Raw genomic sequence first — 19,190 nt, forward strand, 5'->3', positions numbered from 1 at the left:
TAGATGACTGGCTGGTACTATCATCCTCCTTTGTAGCCCTCTAGTCTCGAGCTCCAGCCTTGTTCCTGCATGCGTCCCTCCCCCGGGTTGCCTGTCATGTGCTCTTCTTCTGTCTGGAAAGCTTTCATTCTCTTGGCAAACTCTCAGTGTTCTTTCAAGACATTGATTGTTACCTCTTCTTAGAATCTTACTTAGAATGCCCCAAGCATCTTGCATGTAGGCTGATGTGTTTTCTTCTTCCTGCTCTTCGCTCAACATCCTCATGACTCCATTGTAACAGTGTTTATGAATCACCCACATTTAGTGCAAGAAAAGCTTTCTATTACTTTCATTTATATTTCCCCAATTATGACACACACTTTGTGAGGATTTGGTAACTGAGTGATCAAAATATACAAATTATAATACACATCTGCTTAAAAGCAAAGTCCTGCAACTTTATAGGTAAGTGCTTGGACTTTCTTTGTAACCACTTTCACCACTGCCTCCCTTTCAATCCCCAAACTTTGTCCCCAACTCAGAGGAGCTGACATGGACTACTTTTTCATAATAAAGTATATGATCTAATGAGTCTTGAATTCAAGTTTGACTGCCTGGCTCTTGAAGCTCTTGAAATGTGGAAATGAAAGTTGTTAGAAGCCTGAAAGCTTTGAGTTTTCAAGCTAGGCTCAGAGCAGGCACAAAGACACAAACTACATCAAATCCCATGTTTTAATTTCAAGAGAGAAGTGCTCAGGTATATTGAGGGATACAGGCCAAGGTTCCAGTGTCTGGGAGACACTATACCTAATACAGAAGGAGAAAAGACAATGTCTTTCAACAGCACATTCTAATGAGGAGGCACAGGAGGATGCCTGAATTTTGATAGGCTTGGCCAAATTTTAGGGACAAGGGGAGTATCCATCCCTCCTTTCTTGAAAAGAAATGAATTTTATTTCTACTAGTTTCAAATTGCCTGAGCTTGCCATACTGTGAAGAGTTAGCATACTGTGCTTCCTGTATTTTTGATTGATGTTCATCCATTGATCTTATAAACTTGTGTGCACCTGAGAGCTAGGCACTTGGCTGGATTTTGGGTGTCAGCAGTGAGCCAAGTGGATCTTCTCTGCCTTTGTTATTTGAGTGGGAGCATTCTCCACAGCTGGTTAATGTTGGGAAGGTTACTTGTGTAGGATGAGGGGGTGCTTGGAGGTTTGAAACTGTTAGCTTTATAATTAGCACAGCTAATATTCATCTCTCAGGGGGAAATAGCAGTTTCTGACAATACTGTTTCTTGGTGAATAGGCATTGGCAGGTCTTTCATTTGTTAGTTCATCTCATTCTACTGGTGCTAGGTATATGCTGGGTGATGACTGGTAACCTGGAGAGGATACAGCAGTTCCAGCTCAGCTACCAATATGAAATAAGATACCTGTATGGACTTTTCATTCAAACGGCAGCCCCCAGAATGGGTAGAAATTTGTATGGTTTTAGGCCTTTGATGGGGGGACTACTTAAATTTTATTTAGACACATACTTTTTTTTAAAAAGTCATGAGTGTCAAAAGAACTTCATTCAAAATAAAAGTGATTACAAGTCAAGAAAATAAATAAATAGCTGTAAGTTTGTTCCTAGGTACATTTCACTGGTTTAGTACATAGGAAAATATGATTTTTCTGAAATCTCATATTAAATATTAGAAGTAGGATTGCATCTCAAGCTCTTGATTTTTCATGTTGTGGCTTGGGCTAGAATGGGGACTTAGTTAACTCTTGAATGGACTTGATTCTTTTATTACTAAGGAAGCAAACTATTCATTCTTGCTCTATGCACTGACTACTAAACTCACTGTAAAGGCTTCAAAATAGATTATAAAGAAATAAATCACCTATAATATGAAGATAAAGTAGGTGTCTGTGAGGCAGGACCACATACTGTGAACAAAGGCCAGGTTCTTGACTCCTCTGCATGGCTGGTCACACGTGTAAGACATGCTTCTGTTTGGCAGGCTGCAGTTATGCACTGGACTCTAGTTCTGTTACTTTTCTCTGGGCTTTGTGTTTCAGCCAGATGGCTCTGCCTCAGTTGGCTGCGTTGGCCCATAATTTAGGTAGCATTCCTTGTATCAGTGTATTTACTGTCTCATTTATTTTAACTTTACAAAAGCTTTCCCCATGCAGAAATCACTAGGCTAAATCTCAAGCTGTGTATTTCCTATTAATATTTCACTATGGAAAAAATACATTTCTATGAAATAAATCAATGTGAAATGAAAACAAATGATAGGCAAAGTTGATCCCATGAAGTTAAAGGTTACCTTTCATTTTCCTTTGGCATAATTCCTCTGTTTGATTAGAATTTTTCTGCAATTTGTATGATTTGACAAAGTTGTAAAGATAGCATGAAGCCTATTTCTTTGTTTTTGCTTTTAAACAAGTTGAAGGAGACAAAACTTATTGTTAGTCTTATAGCTGGGCTAGAGTGGAGAGCATCTTGGCCTGGAGCTTTAATGTGTGGTACTCACTGCCATGGAGCTTTCCTGCAACAGTGGTTATGATGCTGTCCTTAACTTCCCAGGGTATCTGTGGAAAGATAGTCTTGCTAAAATTTCTAAAATATGCTCCTGGGTGCAACCATGACCTCTAAAATAAAGCAAGACCTTGCCAGAGACAGCAAAGACCTAGTAAGCATTTTCTTTGTGTCTTTAAAATCAAACTCCATAGATTTTCTGAGTCGGGCTTCCTCTGCTATTCACCACCATTTCCTTTTCTTCTTTAATTTCAGACTCCCAACGTATACATATAAAATCCCTAGTGGAGGAACTCATTTCTGAACTAGACAGGATGTTATAGGACACTTTTCAAGATGTGGGTTGATGTGCTTACATTCTCTCTGATAACTTCATATATGTGTTCATTCTGTTCCTTACCTGGATAAGCTGGTTAAAATTCTGACAAGCACCCTTGGCTAAAGGTCACAAAAACTATGCTTGCATTTATAGAAATGCTTCATGCCTTTATTATCAGGAATTAGCTGGGCACGGATTCCCATCAAATATGCATATGAGATGAGATGTTCTATTACAGAATTAAAACTTAAAGCTACGTGAGAGAACACTATTAAAATGGCTAAAGTTATAGCCTGATCATACTAAAGTTGGTGAATGTCTGAAAGCCTGAAAGTCCTACACCATGAACTGCTGGTGGTAATAAAGCATTCTGCTGGAAAAAGTTCTGGATGGTTAAAAAGTTCTAGAAATTGAAATATCTATCAGATGATAGCAACCATTGTATCATAGGAAAGAGAAAATGTAGATAGGTATAAAAGAAAATTAATCAAATAATCTCAAGACTAAGGAAATGGAAGGAGGAAGATAGCAAGTTCGGGTCCAGCCTGGGATTACATAGCTGAGTTGCTGTTTCATGAAGCCAAATATTCAAATAGATTTTTTTTCCAGTCTTGGGCTTGAACTCAGGATCTGGGCACTGTCCTTGGGCTTCTCAAAGCTAATGCTCTATCACTTGAGTCACAGCACCACATCCAGCCTTTTCTGTGTATGTGGTACTGAGGAATTGAACTCAGTGCCTCATACATGCTAGGAAAGCACTCTACCACTAGACGACAGTCCTGGTCCAAGAATCCAAAAATTTTAAAAATAAAAAAGAAAGAAAAGAAAGGAAGGAAGAAAGGAAGGAAGGAAGGAAGGAAGGAAGGAAGGAAGGAAGGAAATATATGTGAGTACAAAGACTTCAGCATGGCTATTGATAATAATTTCTTTTTTTTTGTAACAGCAAAACTCATACACTATCCAAATGCCCATCAAGGTGAATTTAAAAACAAACAATAGTTTTACAGTAGAAAATCACTTAGTAATAAAAAGGAAATAGTTATTGGTCACATTACAACACAGACATATTTCAAAATTATGATGTGTGAGAGAAACCAAATGAAATGAATATACATTATATTATTCTACTTGTATAAAAGTTTGGATAATATACACTAAAGTACAGAAATCAGCAGCGAACTCCCAAAGTGGATGTAGAGCGAGATAGGGAAGGAAGGCGGCAGGAGATGCTGAGTGGTTCAGGGACACTCTGGGGGTGATAAAAATACTTTCATTATCTTGATTTCAATGATAGTGTCATGGATATTTACAGATGAGAAAACTTATTACATTTGACATATGTATAGTTTATAACATGCAAATTATACTTTGATAAGGCTGTTACAAAACCAAACCAAATACCTCTGCACTGAGCTGCCTCCATTAGTGTAAGGAAAATGTCATTAGATATTAGGTGAATTATTGTTAGAATTTAAAGGACATGGCCCCATTGAATATTTATACCCTTTATCTGTAAGTCTCCACCATGTTTTGCCTGCAATTTAGAGGACTCCAAAAAACAAACAAAAACACTCAGGTTAAGATATCTGCTTTAAATGTTGGATAGTCAAGAAAACAAAGGGCATTCTGAAGTATGTACATTGCCCAAGAAAACTTTCTGATTTTTCTAATCAAATAAATTAAGTCTTACTATCAAAGTGTTGGGTGTTCCTGGCAAGCATGACTTTAAAATCTGTAGTCATGCAGTTGTTGATTTTTTTTTTTTTTGTAGCTTATGAGGCTTGAACTTGACTTGGGCACTGTCCCTGAGCTCTTCAGCTCAAGGCTACACGCTACCTCACTTCCCATTTTCTAGAGGTTAATTGAAGATAAGATTCTCGGTCCTTTTGTTCCCCAGGCTGGCTTTGAACCTTGATCCTCAGATCTTAGCCTCCTTAGTAGCTATGATTACAGGTGTGAGCCACTGTGCCTGTCTACATCTTCATTCTGAAGAGGTCTTAAACTATAAATGTACTGGTATGTTACTACCAAAAGCTAAGTGAGGATACAGTTTTATTGATTTTACCATTTTGTTGCTTTGGAAATGAGCAATAATAACATAATGATTATTGGGCACTTCCATTATCAAGCTGTCAGCCAGTTCATAAAACTCTGCTTTGAACACATAAAAGGAAATTCAAGATCAAAATGCCATTTTTATGGTTATATTTAAAGGACAGATTCAGTATCAGCCAACTTTTCTGTCAGCTTGTTACAGCATTTTTATGTTGTTCCCCAGATAATTCTACCAAACTGGAATTTACCCGAATCTTAAGGAGTATACCAGTCCTGTGTCTGCATTCCCTTTATTTCCCATAAATTTCCTTCCTACTGTGTATAAATAATAGAAATATTCAAAACTGGTTCACATTTTGGACCAAATGCTGCTTCCCTTGTAGTCAGCCTCTACTAATTACCTCAGAAAATGACAAGTCACTTCATTCCTAAAGGAAAGCACACCACAGTCCACAACAGTCTACCTCTTGCACTTGTCTGAGTCCACTGGGAATAGTTCTTTCAGGATTAGCTGATCTCTTTTCCTGAGGGGGAAGTTTCAGTGGGAGGAATATTGGTATAAAATACTAATCATCTGTGATAGTTTTAGTGGCTTGCCTAGGAACGGGGTATGACTTTGAAATCTCATCTCTGAGAAAAAAAATGGAATAAAAATAATGATTATGTTTGTTTTGATACATAATATTCACTTCAGATGGGTCAATAGTTTGTTTACTGGGAAAAATGGAATTATGTAGAAATTCTTCTGAGATATGTATAATTCATCTTTCAGGGCATTGTAACCTGGGGTATTTAGAATCTTGGACTCTTCTAGAATTTTGTGCAAACTGCTATGTGCATACTTCTGGGGAAGAACCAGTAGCCTATAGGAAGAAGCCTATAGGATATTTGCCAACTCCATGTGGTTGTTAGTTACTCAAAGACATTCAACACAGACTGACACTCTCTGTCAGGTACTAGGAACATAGCACTCTTTGGAGCTTTTGTTCTAGATGTGATGGGTTAGGCACATCCAAATATAATTCATAAATGCCTTGCAAACCCTGTGATGATAAGTGCTGTGAGGAAAACAAAATCTGGAGAAAGACATAGAGACTGAGGCAGTATATGCATAGGATGGAAAGAAAATGTGGCATTAATAGAGTAACCAGGGACATTAACAGAACCTGAGAGGGAGGAAGGCAGCTCTGGATGAAGAACACTCCTCTTTCAGCAGGCTCGGGGATTCTTAGTGGAGATCTAACTGAATGTTAAAGACCTAGACTCTTGTGGTTGGTGATGGAGCAGAGAGTAAGAGCATGGTGGTCCAAGAGGTGAGAAATGGAGCAGGAGACTAGTTAGGTGGGCTGGGAAGGCCTAGTCAGGACTTATGAATCTCACTCTGTGCAGGAAAGCTAACTGAGGGCTTTGAATAGAAAAGCTGCACAGTCTGACTTCAGGTTACAGGCTTCCCTGGCTGCTGGTTGCCAGGATGAAGATGGAAACCAAATATCTCTGGCAGAGTCTAGGACTGTAATCCTCATTCAGGCTATAGTGTGCAGGTGGTAAGAAGTTGTCAATTACTGTATATGTAGAAATGTTTAAAAACTAAAAACATTACCTTTTATAGCCAGGTGCTAGTAGCTCAGGCCTGTAATCCTAACTACTAAGATCTGAAGATTGACATTCAAAATCAGTCCAGGCAAGAAAATCTGTGAGACTAATCTCTGATGAATCACCAAAAAACCAGAAGAGCTGTGACTCAGGTGTATCCAAGTGCTAAAGTACTAGCCTCGAGGCCAATAACTCAGGGACAATGCCCAAGTCCTGAGTTCAAGCCCTAGCCTAGCAGCATTAGCGGCAACAACAAAAACATTAACTTTTACAAAGATCAAGCTTTTTCTGGGTTATGGAAAGTTAGGTCTAGTGGAGAGATGGGAGCTTTGTGTAGGTCTTCTCAGCACACAGTGCAGAGAGCTCTGGGAATGTGGAGGTGAGTGGAGCTTTGTGGCCTCTCCTGAAACAATCAGGGTAGGAAGTGGCAAAAGAAATGCTGGAAAATAAGTTGAAGCCAGTCTGAGATAAAAATTCATACTTTTATAAGAAGATGAAATGGTGCTACAAAAAGAGGCAGTTTGTTCTAATTTGTAAATGAATGTGTGAGAGGGAGATTATCCGGAACTGAGGCCACAGAGGAGAAAGCACATGGACGTTGACCCAATTAATCACCTAAAACAATCTCACCATGTAGACATTGTCAGTATCACATTCCATGAAGCAATAGAATTCACAGAAACAAGAGTTAAACCTGCCCCAGTTCAGGAGCTCTAAACAAGAGGCAGCACTTGAACTCAGGTTCTCTGGCTGTCACATTTAGGCCTTACACTATGCGTCCAAGTATCTCATGAAGGCAAGAGCCTGAAGATTTAGGGGAAAACCTCCAGCCAATGTGTTATGTTGTCCCAAACAGAAACATAATGAGACATCATTTTACATCATTATTATAGGAACACCCATATGAAACCCTCTCTCTTCTCATTTCCTTTCCTCCTTCAACTTTTGTTACTTTATACAGCCTTTCTGAGTCAGGGTAGTGTTGAGAACAGATATGCAAGGTGTTTCTAGATGAAGCGGTATTTTGAAGACTTCACCTTGGCAAATATCCCAAGTCCACATTTGGGATCTTAGAATGTCTTACTATTGGAGAACCTGAGATTCAGTAAACACGGGTTCTTATTTGCCAATACTTATGTTTGGAATTAGCCCACATTAAATGACTTAACTCACTTTAACACACCACTACCAGAACTTCTGTATCCCATGAGATTGCTGTGAAATAAGCTGGTATCTGAGAGATAAAAGTGCTGTGTCTTTTGACTAGTTACTCAGAATCCATTCACAGTCTATAAATATTTCACTAAATAACTTAATTTTGTAATTAGTAAAATGTGGAGAATGAGCATCTCAGCCTCAGTTTGTTAGAGCAACATGGGCTTTGCCGTCTTACCTTTTCTAGATCTTCTTTTCTTCTGTGTTCAGGTGCAGAGAGGTATTGCGCATCAGTGCCATTTCCATGGAGCAGTTCAAGATAGTATTGCCATTTACCAAAGCACAGTGCTTGCCATACTTCAAGGCACATGTGTTGTGTGTGTGTGTGTGTGTGTGTGTGTGTGTGTGTGTGTGTGTGTAAATTTCTACTACAGATAGGTACTTAAGTCCCCAGTGTGAAACAAGGGAACAGAAATAGGACATAGGGCTGGGGCCTCACTGTATATTATTGGCTTCTGTTTACCCAAGTGGCAGAAACACTTGGGACTGGATTCAGTGGCCTGGGGAGGAGAGAAACAAACTCAAAGAAGATAATGGAGTCTGCACTGGAAACCAGGGGTAATAATAAAGTTTATTAGGGAGAGTTGGGAAGGATTTGAAATGAGCTAATGGCTACTGAGGAAATAGTCTTGAGAAGAATCAGGCTTTAGAAGCTAGAGTCCCTTAAGTATAGTGTTCTTGGCTCAAGTATGAGGAGCCCTAAAAGTCATAGCCAGCCTTATCAAGTTTGGCTCACGTTCCAGGTACAGCACATTTTTATTTTTGAAATCCAGGTGCACAGTTAGGAGATAGGAGAAAACAGTGACACCCATCTTTTTAATGAGCATTGCCAGTGGAAGAGAAATTAGCATCACCCTGAATTTTATGTGATGTCAGTTAAATGAAGGTGTTTTATAGCACTTTACAACAAATTAGAATCAACTAAATTGAAAATAAGCATAGCAGCTGGGATAAGTAATCAGGTAAGTGGCCAGTTTTGCTATTTTTGCTCTGTACAGAAGACAGAATTTGAATTTCTAATGTCCCAGAGGTGTGGGACTCACAATCGTGGAGCGTGGGTCTCGAGATGATTGTTTAAGATGCCAGGAGCTCAGTCCTGCTTTCCAGTCAGCCTGTAGTGTGATTCACTGATTCCCAGAAGCTGGCCCTAGTCCATGTTCATGGACAGCAGAGACAGGATTGTGAATTAGTGTAGGACAGAGCTCTGCTTTTGGCTGAACATTAGAGAGCAGACAGGAAATAGATGATCCAGAACAAGGCAGTAAATCATCCACATTAGCTGAAAGACTCTCACAAAAGCGCCAAAATTCCTGTGAAGGCTTTATGGCCACTGATGAAATCAGCCCAAATCAAAGAAACTGTTAGAACACTTTTATGTTTTAAGAAAATGGGTTAAGTGTTCACTTGCTGCAAAGGCATAGAGTTAGAGTGCCCTGATGTCATGAATACTGGCTTAGGTAGACAGAATTTTACAGCAGGGCTTTTCACTTCAGAACCCAGTATTTTTATGTGTGTTACTTGATGAGTTTCTTGAGCTTGAGAATATGTTGAGGAAACTGTAAATGGCCCAAAAAAGCTGAGTGAGGCTATCCTTTCTGGGGTTGGTAACCCAGGATTCCCTGGTATATGTGAGCTTGTTTGCATGGGCAAAGGAAGAAGAGAAAAATATGAGAGGGGTGTATCTTGGTAAAATGAAAGCTTGCCAAATGGAACTAAGAAGACAACAAACAAAAATAAAATAATGCTTCTAATTAGGATTGGTAAAAGAAATGGGCTATACTGAGTATATAACCTGCATTTTTTCAGTTGATGAATTAAATGGAATAAACTAGCATGCTGAAAAGCACCGTGTACAGATTGTTTTCACATGATAATTGGACAGGTCACTTCCTTCAACTGATAACTTAGTAACTTCCTGTTTGAAACATTTTTCTCAAAACATTTTTCATGGCTACTCTTTACTCTTAAGATTTATTATCCCCCCAAAAAATTAGTTAAATTTTTTTAAAAATAACTGAAGCAGCAGATAATTTTTCCTATGGTAAATAAAAATGGCATAGGGTCTCCTTCCCTATTTTTTTTTATCAGTAACCTTTTCCCTAGCAAGTTACTAAGGAAATGAATTACAAGTGCTTAACCTCTCAGTGATCTAACCTTGAAACTTGGATGTGAATAAAGTTCTAAATTTCCATCACCATTACCGTCTGATAATTCTCAAAACAGTACCCTAAGTCAGGTGAGTAGCCAGGAAAGGATGACTTCTCGACTAAGAAATCAGATACATCACAACATGGTAGAGAACAGGAATGGGCTCTGATGAATCCGGCAGGTACTGGAAACAGATCTTCATTCTGAGCCCCAATCTGACAGCCCCAGTACTTGACCCTGATCAGCCAACTTGTGTTGTTCAAGGTGGTTCTTCACTGGTTGACAGATCACTGTGCTCTGAAAGCATTCACACATATGCCTGGGTCGTCAGGGTTATTCACTGGATTTTGTTGTTTTGATAAAAATGAGTACTGGGAATCAAGTGAATTTATAGTCCATGAGTTTGAGTGTGCTGACCTGTTATTTCCTCTTGAGAGGTCTTTCAAAAATCTCTCCTTTGTTTCATACTGCCCTCTCCTGGCTAATAAATTTCTTACTAATGAGTGTTTCTGTGGGTTTTGTTGTAACTGTTGTTTAAAAAAGAAATGGTTGAGACTCTGGGAGCTGTTATCATTTCTACTTTCCATTGGAAAGTAATTTCAAATTTTATTACATGAAATGTGGAGTTGACATGCAGTGATTAATTCAGATGTGCACAGATACAAGACTGCTGAAGTGATATAAATGGTTGTAGAGATATCTGTATGAAAGTAATTTGGTCATTTATATGGACTTTGTAATGCCTGTGAAGGAAATGCTTTTGCAGTTTATTGCATCATTAGTCAAAATTTTTTTACAATCATTGATGTTATTGGAAATAATTATGAACACTCTTCCTCCCTGTTTGTATTTTACAGTGGCTGCTAATTTACAGAAGATTGTAGATGATCCCAAAGCTTTAAAAACATTGACATTTAAGTTGGTAAGTGAAAAGTTACAGAAAAAAGGCTACATGTTCTTGTCATGTTCTTAAAAGCTAGAGCTGATAATACAGTGTAATAACCTACTCTGCACTTCTGTTGTAGTTTTCTTTTATGATCAGTTATTACATTCATCGTTTTCCTCTGCAACATGTAGGAATGTTTTCTGAGCCTGACTGGAAATGTCTTCTGTTGTGAGCCTTGCCTGTGCTCGATCTCTCCCGTCACATATTTGACTAAGAGTGTCCATGAGAATCTCAAAGCCCACATGTCCCATTTTGCTTTAACTTTGTGTAGCAACCTGACCACACAGACAAAATTAAGCCCTATTGAAAGCAGTGTTCTTACTAAGGCTTTCCTGAGGTGAAAGCCAAGTGGTTCTAACTTTTAAAAAATAGAGGCTGATTGTTGCTAAAGTGCTTTAGGTAATTGGAAGTGATTGCAGAACAGCACACTAAAGGCTAGTGAACAAAGACATAGCATTTTATCTCCACATTTCAAATCACAGTAACAGATTTTGGTAGGGAAGTGTTTTTTTTTAAACCAATTTTTATGCACCAGTAGATTTTAAACAAGAGTACTAAGTAGCCACAGAAATAGGATACTGTGATGACAACAGGAACTGATCACAGCTAGACATGGAGAAGTGTAGATAGTCAAAAGTGACTATTTTCCTGGAAAGCCTGGCAAACAGTACATTAGGGCCAAATAAGTGGTTCATTTTAGAATTATAAATTAATCTTATCATGGGCCAGCCAGAATGCCATGAAAATTTAAGATCAAGATGACTAATACTTTGCTGTCCACAACATATATTGATGATCTGCCTTTTTTGGTTTCTTGTGAAAATTAAATGGAAAATGTAGGTGGCCAAAAATACTAAATGATTAGTTACAGTAAATGTGAGCCTGGTGCTAATTAACTTTCTGGGTCTTGTTTCTCATCTAATTTCAGACTGTGAGGCTGTGTGAGATATTTCACATAAAGAATGTTATGGAGAACTCTTTTTTTCCTAATAAAAGAACATTTTAATCAGTTAAGAGTGATGGGATAGACAAATTGCCCAAATTATCTTCTCATGAATTTGGGACTACACTCTTGTTTGTGTCTATAGTTTCTAATTCAACTCCAGTTTAAAAAATACATTTCATTTTTCTGAGGGTCTATGTCCATTTTTGTATATATCAACTTCAGAACATTTTTATTATTTTAGACATGTAGTCAGAGTTAAGCATTTGAAACCTCTATACTGGCTTAGTCCAGCTGTATTTGAATTTGCTTTTGTTAGAAACAAGAAAAGTAGCCCTAGCCCTTTACTCCACTGAAGACTTTCTAAAAGCATCTATGATATCATCTCAAGGAAAACAGTAAAAGCAATGTGATATTCTTTGTCATCTTTCCTCCAGCCTGTTTTTAAGTTTCCTCAGTCTTTCTCACTTTCTCTCTATTTCCACTTTTATCTGAAGTCACTTCAAAAACAGGTCTATCTGGTGATAGCTGGCCAATGTCCACAGTGTTGTATACACACTATAGCTACAGCCTACGTAATCTGTCTACAGCCCTTAAGTTCTCCAAAGACATTAGTGGCTCTGTATTGTCCATTGCTAAAACCTCTACCCCCAGAACACACTGTGGAGTCCTTTCTTTAGACCTTCTTCCATGCCTTGTCTCTGGCAGCAGGTCTCTTTCTGCCCCAGGAACCCTCAAGATCGATGAGACCAGCTTGCCCAGGATCACACAGGGGAAGCTACAAACCCAACTATGATCTATCTCAGGATGCATGTTTTTCTTGTGAGTTCCTCCTTGTATTGACTGGATGCATTTCCATTGGCTGATACTGTGTCTCCTTTGTACCTTTAAGATTGATCAATGGGGACCTGCACAGAGGGGTCTGGGAACAAGTTCACACATATGTTCCTTTGTGCTACAGCTACACAGTGAAGTAGCATGTTGTTCTCAGTCAGTGGAAGTTGATGACTTTCCTCCCCTCCACCCCCCACACACATAATAAAGGCAAACTTAAGAGTGACCTTCTATTTCTGTCACTTAACTCTCTGTCCAGGCTGTGTTAAAGCCTGAGAGACTTCTTTGTTGTTATCAGCAGCCAGCCAGGTTGAGACTCACTTGACAGAGCTAATTTGAACTGATTTTTGGCCTAATCTTCTGTAGGCTACAAACATCCAGATAAAACTGTAGAAATCCAAATGCATTTGCTTTCATTCACCAATTTGGTTATTTTATAGAAGAATAAAAGATCAAAGTACTTTGGCAGTGTTTTTCCTCATAAGCTGCAGCAACAGCAACACTTGGTCCTTTCATCTCCCAGCTGTTTATCGTGATTTAATCTCAGAGGTTTCATTGCTTTCTAAAGGAGAATGCCAAGGGCTTAAAAATCATCAGAAGGGCAGCAATGTCTTGTTATGGTGGTTCTTCAGCTCTCTGCATTGTGGCTTAGCTCAGACCACTATGGGAACACTTTAAAACAAAACAAAACAAAAAATCACCAGTGCCAGGTTCTACATCAGGCACTCTAATTGAATTGCTTTTTGTGAAGCCTGGGTTTGGAGAATTTTGACCACATCTTGGTGATTTAGGTGTTCAGCTCAGGCAGAGAATCATTCAGTTTCTAAATGGCAATGCTTTGTCTTTCCTCTCTAATGCCTGGTTAAAATTTGAAAAGATGTTTGTCCTTATCTTTTATAACTGCTTGCATAAAAATAATAGTCCAAAGGGTAGGGATGAAGATGTGGCTTTTATAAGCAAGTGCACTTCCTTTTGCCTTCATTCAGTAGGCTCATTGGTCCCATTGGGCATGTGGGATACTAGATGTGATGTCTGTTGTTGGCATGACCAGTTCTAATAAAGTGACTCAGGCTTGGAGGTCATTTCAGCCACAGTATTACATGGCTTTGTTTTTTTTGTTGTTGTTGTTGTTTTGTTTTTGTTTTTGTTGGTGGGTCATGAGGCTTGAACTTAGACTGGGTACTGTCCCTGAGCTCTTCAGCTTAAGGCTACCACCCTACCCTTGAGCCAAGCCCCATTTCCAGGGGTTAATTAGAGATAAGAGTCTCAGATCCTTTTATGCCTGGGCTGGCTTTGAACCTTGATCCTCAGATCTCAGCCTCCTGAGTAGCAGGATTACAGGCATGAGCCACCTCACCCAGTGTAGCTTTGAAGTTTTGATGTAGTAGTGCTGCCTTAGAGTTTTTGTTGAGACAGGTTTTTTACTAATATTTGCAAGTTAATTTTATGTTGCATGCTTTGAGTTTCAATGTGAATTTTTTGAGGATATATTAGTGAAATTATGAAATACTTTATATTTAATTTGCCTTTGAAATAATATAAATTTAAATACATATAATTAACCTTCAATTGGAACCACATCTACATCATGTAGATTTTAGTTGCTAAAATTTAATGACATATGCATTGCAGAGAAAGATTTCATAAGCATTTTGGCAACTATAGGATTTATTTATAGAGGTATTGAACTTGGACACACTTGAATGTTGCCTGACTAAATTATCATATCCTGAGGTGCAGAGGAAGTCAAGACTGAACTACACATCACTACCTGGGAGTGTTTCAAATTTCTCCCCTGCTGAAATCAGATAAGGTTGGATCAATGGTAAACGAGGCACTGCTAGTTCAGAATCCCTGTTTCTGTCTGCTCCAGCTAAGCTAGGGGTACTCCGAGTGTCTACCAATCAGCTTTACCTGGAGACTTGATAAAATGTACCTGCTAGGCCCTCATTTCAGGTTCAAGGAAACAGGACCTTGAAGGCTAAGTCACAACAATCTCCTCTAAAAATCTCTCCAAGTGTTTCCCACACACATTCTGAAAATGCAAAAGCACAAAAACTCGCAGAGCTTCCCATTCTGGGAGCATGAGTACTCCAGTGGTTCTGAGAAGCTCAAAGATTCTCTGCCACACTACAATCACAAACCAAAGGGAAGATATTAGTATCAGTTCTCAGATTCTCCTGCTCCTACCAAACTGCACCTGCATGTGTGGTTGAGAGAATCCTTGTAAGGGTACCCAGCACCAACTTGGTTTGTTTACATGAAAAATAAAAACCTGCTAAATACTTGGAGTTTAAAAAACAGGAGTTTCTAAAAAACAGGAGTTTCAGGAGCTGGGAGTTTGACCTAGTGATAGAATGCTCACCTAGCATGCATGAAGCCCTGGGTTCGATTCCTCAGTACTACATACACATAAAAAGCCAGAAGTGGTGGGATACAAGGGGGAGAGCACTAACCTTGAGCAAAAAGTGTCTAAGGACAGTGCTCAGGCCCTGAGTTCAAACCCCAGGACTGGAAAAAACAACAAAAAAGCAAAAAACAGGAGTTGTCAATTGTTCTACCCAGGAAAAATCATGTTTCATTGAAAAAATTAAAAATAATCAGGCTTACAGTCAGTTTCACAAGGGCTTTTCCTGGAGAGTACCATTGTACTTCAGGATACTGAAGAAGCAATTCCCATTTCATCACACAGATGTTAGAGGTTGTGTTCCCAAGTTGAGATTGAATGAAAATGAAGTATGACTTGCCTCATGAAGAAAGAAGAAGCATGTATGACATTGTGTACTGTCCTGCTAAATCCCTGAGAATGTGCACATTTTCTTTTTATAATGGATGAACAGTTTACCTCTGCCTTGTAAGTATTTTTGACAGGTCCTATGAGTTAAGTTGAAAATCCTGACATGGTGGTATGTACCTGTAATCCCAGCACTTGGGAAGGAGATGCAGGAGGACAGAGAATTGGAGGCAAGATTGAGCTATAGCAAAGACCTGACTAAGAAAGGGAGCAGTTGGGGATTTAGCTCAGTGGAAGTGCACTTCCTTAACAAGTGCAAATCCCTGAGTTCATTCTTCAGCACCACAAATTAAAAAAAAGAAAAATAGAGAGAAAGAGATGAAAGGAGAGGTGAAAGGAAGAAGGGGGAGAAATAACAAGCAAAAGACATACAGATTTAATGTTTTATATAATATGGAAACTTGCATAAGGAAAAAAATACCAATGACGCAATTATAGAGTTAAGCACATTGAAGGTGACATAGAGGGATTGGATCTAGCACAGCACATTGTGAGATGTAACTAGGAACATAAACTTAGTTAACAAGATTAACTGTAAAGATTTCTTGGGACTTTGACTTCCTGCCTCTGTTAACAAAGGTACCTTCTTCTAGGCAAAGAGAGAACACCTTCTACCCAGCAGTTTGGATTCCTGTATTAGAAAGAGTACATTCCCCATACCCACTGGAAAACATGTTAACTTTGCACAGTTAATATGCTAAAGTGATATGTTCTGAGATGACATTTTTACTTAGAAGCTTGGGTTTACAAAGGAACTTCTGAGGTTCCCCTAAGACCCTTCTTGGTGATTCTGGATATAATCATAGGACGATAATACTTTTCCTTCTGGGTTGTTATTGGTGTCAAACTTATGCTGACACACAGAAGTCAGGGGCATCAAACTGTTCTGGTGGCCATTACTCACTTGCTGTAATGCAGTAAGTTTCTCTTGAGAATTTTCCTCATGAGGTATGTCATACCTCATTTTCATTCAGCCTCAACTTGGGAACACATTCTTCTAACATCTGTGTGCTGAAATGGGAATCATTTCTTCAGTATACTGAAGTAAAGTGGTAATTTCCAGGAAACGTCCTTGTGAGACTATAAGCCTAATTTTTTTATTTTCTACTGAAGCATGTTTTTTTTTAAACTGGGTAGAATAATTGAAAGACTTATTTTTTAACTCAAGTATTTGGCAGACATTTATTTTTCAAATGAACAAAATACATTTTGCAGTTAAAAACACAGCATTTGTTTGGAGATTCTGAGCAAAAGTAGTGTTCTGGAAAACTTAACAATAGCTTCTTTAAGTTCAATAGTCCCCTAGTACTAAAAGACCTTTCTGATAAGGTTGGCAATGGGCAATACTAATGAATATGATTTATTGGCACTGCAAAGTGAAACTTTCATATTGTATTATGAAATATGTCAACCTTTGGAAGATCTGCAAAGCTCAATGATGCTTAACTATCATACACAGGTAAAAGATCCATTCAAAGGGCAAAGTGAACCAATGGATTTTAATGTGACAGAGAATGAAAAGTTCAGTGCTCCTGGTTTCAGATTCCACATTGCAAATAACCTTTAAGAAACTACCACATGGAAGTTTTGGGATTATATACACAACTATTTAGAAAAATTACTGAAATATTGTTTCTTTTTTAAACTACGTTTGTATGAGAGGCTGATTTTTCTTCAGGTATTTTAGGGAATTCAAGGAAGTTTCAGAATAAACACATAAGTCAGGTAGCTATTTTCTACTGAGCAAGACTAGAGATTAGCAAAAATGAAATGTTAATTTTCTAAGTGTTTTGTTACATCTTTGGTAAGAGAGAACTTCAATAAATGCTTCTTTCTTTTGTATTTTAACTTCTATGACAGTATAATGAATATAACCTAATTAAACATGCTTTTTATTTTTAATATAATGGTTATTATTTCTTTTTAACATTTTAAACACTGTGTGCCACTGGGTCAAATCTGCAATCCTAGATACTTAGGAGGTTGAGATTCTGAAGAAAGCAATTCAAAGCAAGCCAGCATAAAAAAAAAATTAGTAAGACTACAGTAAATGGCTCAGGGAGTACAGCACCAGCTTAGAGCAAACTAAACAAGTAGAAAAGCCCTGAATTTAAACTCATACCAGAAAATAAAAGTATGAACATGACTTTAACAATGTTAAGATATTTTAAAATTTTCTCAGTTTTAATTTTTGAGTCAGTGCAATAGTAACAGCCCTTAGTAATTTTTAAGAATAGAAAGAAATTCTGAGACCCAAAGAAGATTCTGAATTTCTCTTGTTTCTGGTCAGTTTAACAATGGGATATTTTGTTCTTATTCCTGGTTATGTTAATTTCCTGGTATCTTCATTTCCATACCTCTGATGGAGCCGTGAAGCCTTTGAGACACTTGACACCTGCCAGCTTGACATTCATGCCACCTGTAATGGCAGTAGTTGGTCCTCAGATTCTTGCCACTCATCTTCATGCCACCACTATTCAGTGGGATGAGTGAGGTTAACAAGAGCTACCCAGAAAAGAGGAAGGGAGAGGTCAGGGGACAGAATGAGAGTTAAGGTAGGAATGTAACTAACCATTCCAGTGTCAGAGTGGCAAATGACTGCTGAGCTTGTACTTCCATGTCCGAAGTGAATAATAGGGGAGCATCTCTGATCTCGCTGCCTCTGGCAATGCCAAGAATGACCACTGTATTTCACTAAAGAGTATGTTCTTCAAGGAAAACTGGAGGTACCACTGGACAGGCACAAAGTAGAATATTAAAATCCTTAATATTTGACTAAGATGCTTATTCTTTAGACTATTCATATTTTGCATAAAAACTTGCACCAAATGTTGTTGTAAAGATAATTAACTACAAAGTCGTAAATGTCTAAAATGTCATTTAGTTAGTTGCTTTTTTAATGCTAGAATTGATAAAGGCTGGTCTTGCATTCTGCTTTCTGAATATCCTAAATGTACAAGCTGTGCTAGGTGTGTGAAATTAATGGTGGTGATTGAAGGCCCACTTTCCAAGGGAAACTAATATTTATGATAATAACTCAGCAGAAATTAGCCTACAAAAATTTTGTATAGTTCCTCAGCAATTAGTTATTGTCACACTTTTATCTCCTTACTTGTGTTACTTACATAACTTCCTATTTGACTATATGGTCAAGAACTAACTTAGAATGGTATTCTGAGGTGTGTGTGTGTGTGTGTGTGTGTGTGTGTGTGTATGTGTGTGTGTATGTGTGTGTGTATGTGTGTTTGTGTGTGTGTAAAAGCAAGAAATAGGTGACAAAGGAAAAGAAGATGCCTTACAAATTAGGACCAATGAAAGAACTGGAGGTCAATGGCTTTTATCCAATACGGTCAGATTTTGAAGAGAAATATATAAATATACATACTATACATAAGTATATAGTACTCTCATTGGACACTGTGGCTCACACTTGTAATCCTAGCTACTCAGGAGGCTGAGAGCTGAGGATCGAGGTTCAAAGCCATCCCAAACACAAAAAGTCCATGAGACTCATCAGTTAACCACCAGAAAACTGGAAGTGGTGCTGTGGCTCAAGGGGTAGGGTGGTAGCCTTGAGCTGAACAGCACAGGGACAGTGCCCAGGCCCAAAGTTCAAGTCCCACAGCCAACAAACAAAAATAAATAAATAAATAAATAAATAAATAGTACTACTCTCTCTCTCTTTATATATATATTACGTAGATAGTAGCATTCCCACTTTAACATTGGCTAATTTAAGGTAATTAATGTGTCCTAAAATATTATAAGCACATTTGTATGTGGAAAAGAATTTAGTTTCAATATCATATCAATCTGATTTCTTCTACTGTCACAA

At 38.2% G+C, this 19,190-nt stretch overlaps 1 protein-coding gene across 4 annotated transcripts in view; it reads left to right on the top strand.

Annotated features, from left to right (window-relative positions):
- Stk39 (serine/threonine kinase 39) overlaps nt 1-19,190 on the top strand; it is a 262,474-nt gene that overhangs the window by 232,545 nt on the left and 10,739 nt on the right. For all 4 annotated transcript variants that reach the window (XM_090342707.1, XM_090342706.1, XM_090342705.1 and 1 more), the window contains exon 17: nt 10,696-10,760. In XM_090342707.1, coding sequence (XP_090198833.1) covers nt 10,696-10,760 — 65 coding nt within the window. The remainder of the gene's footprint in view (nt 1-10,695; nt 10,761-19,190) is intronic.

Source organism: Megascapheus bottae, chromosome 12, assembly GCF_031878675.1.
Source record: "Megascapheus bottae isolate mThoBot1 chromosome 12, mThoBot2.hap1, whole genome shotgun sequence".
Taxonomy (NCBI): domain Eukaryota; kingdom Metazoa; phylum Chordata; class Mammalia; order Rodentia; family Geomyidae; genus Megascapheus; species Megascapheus bottae.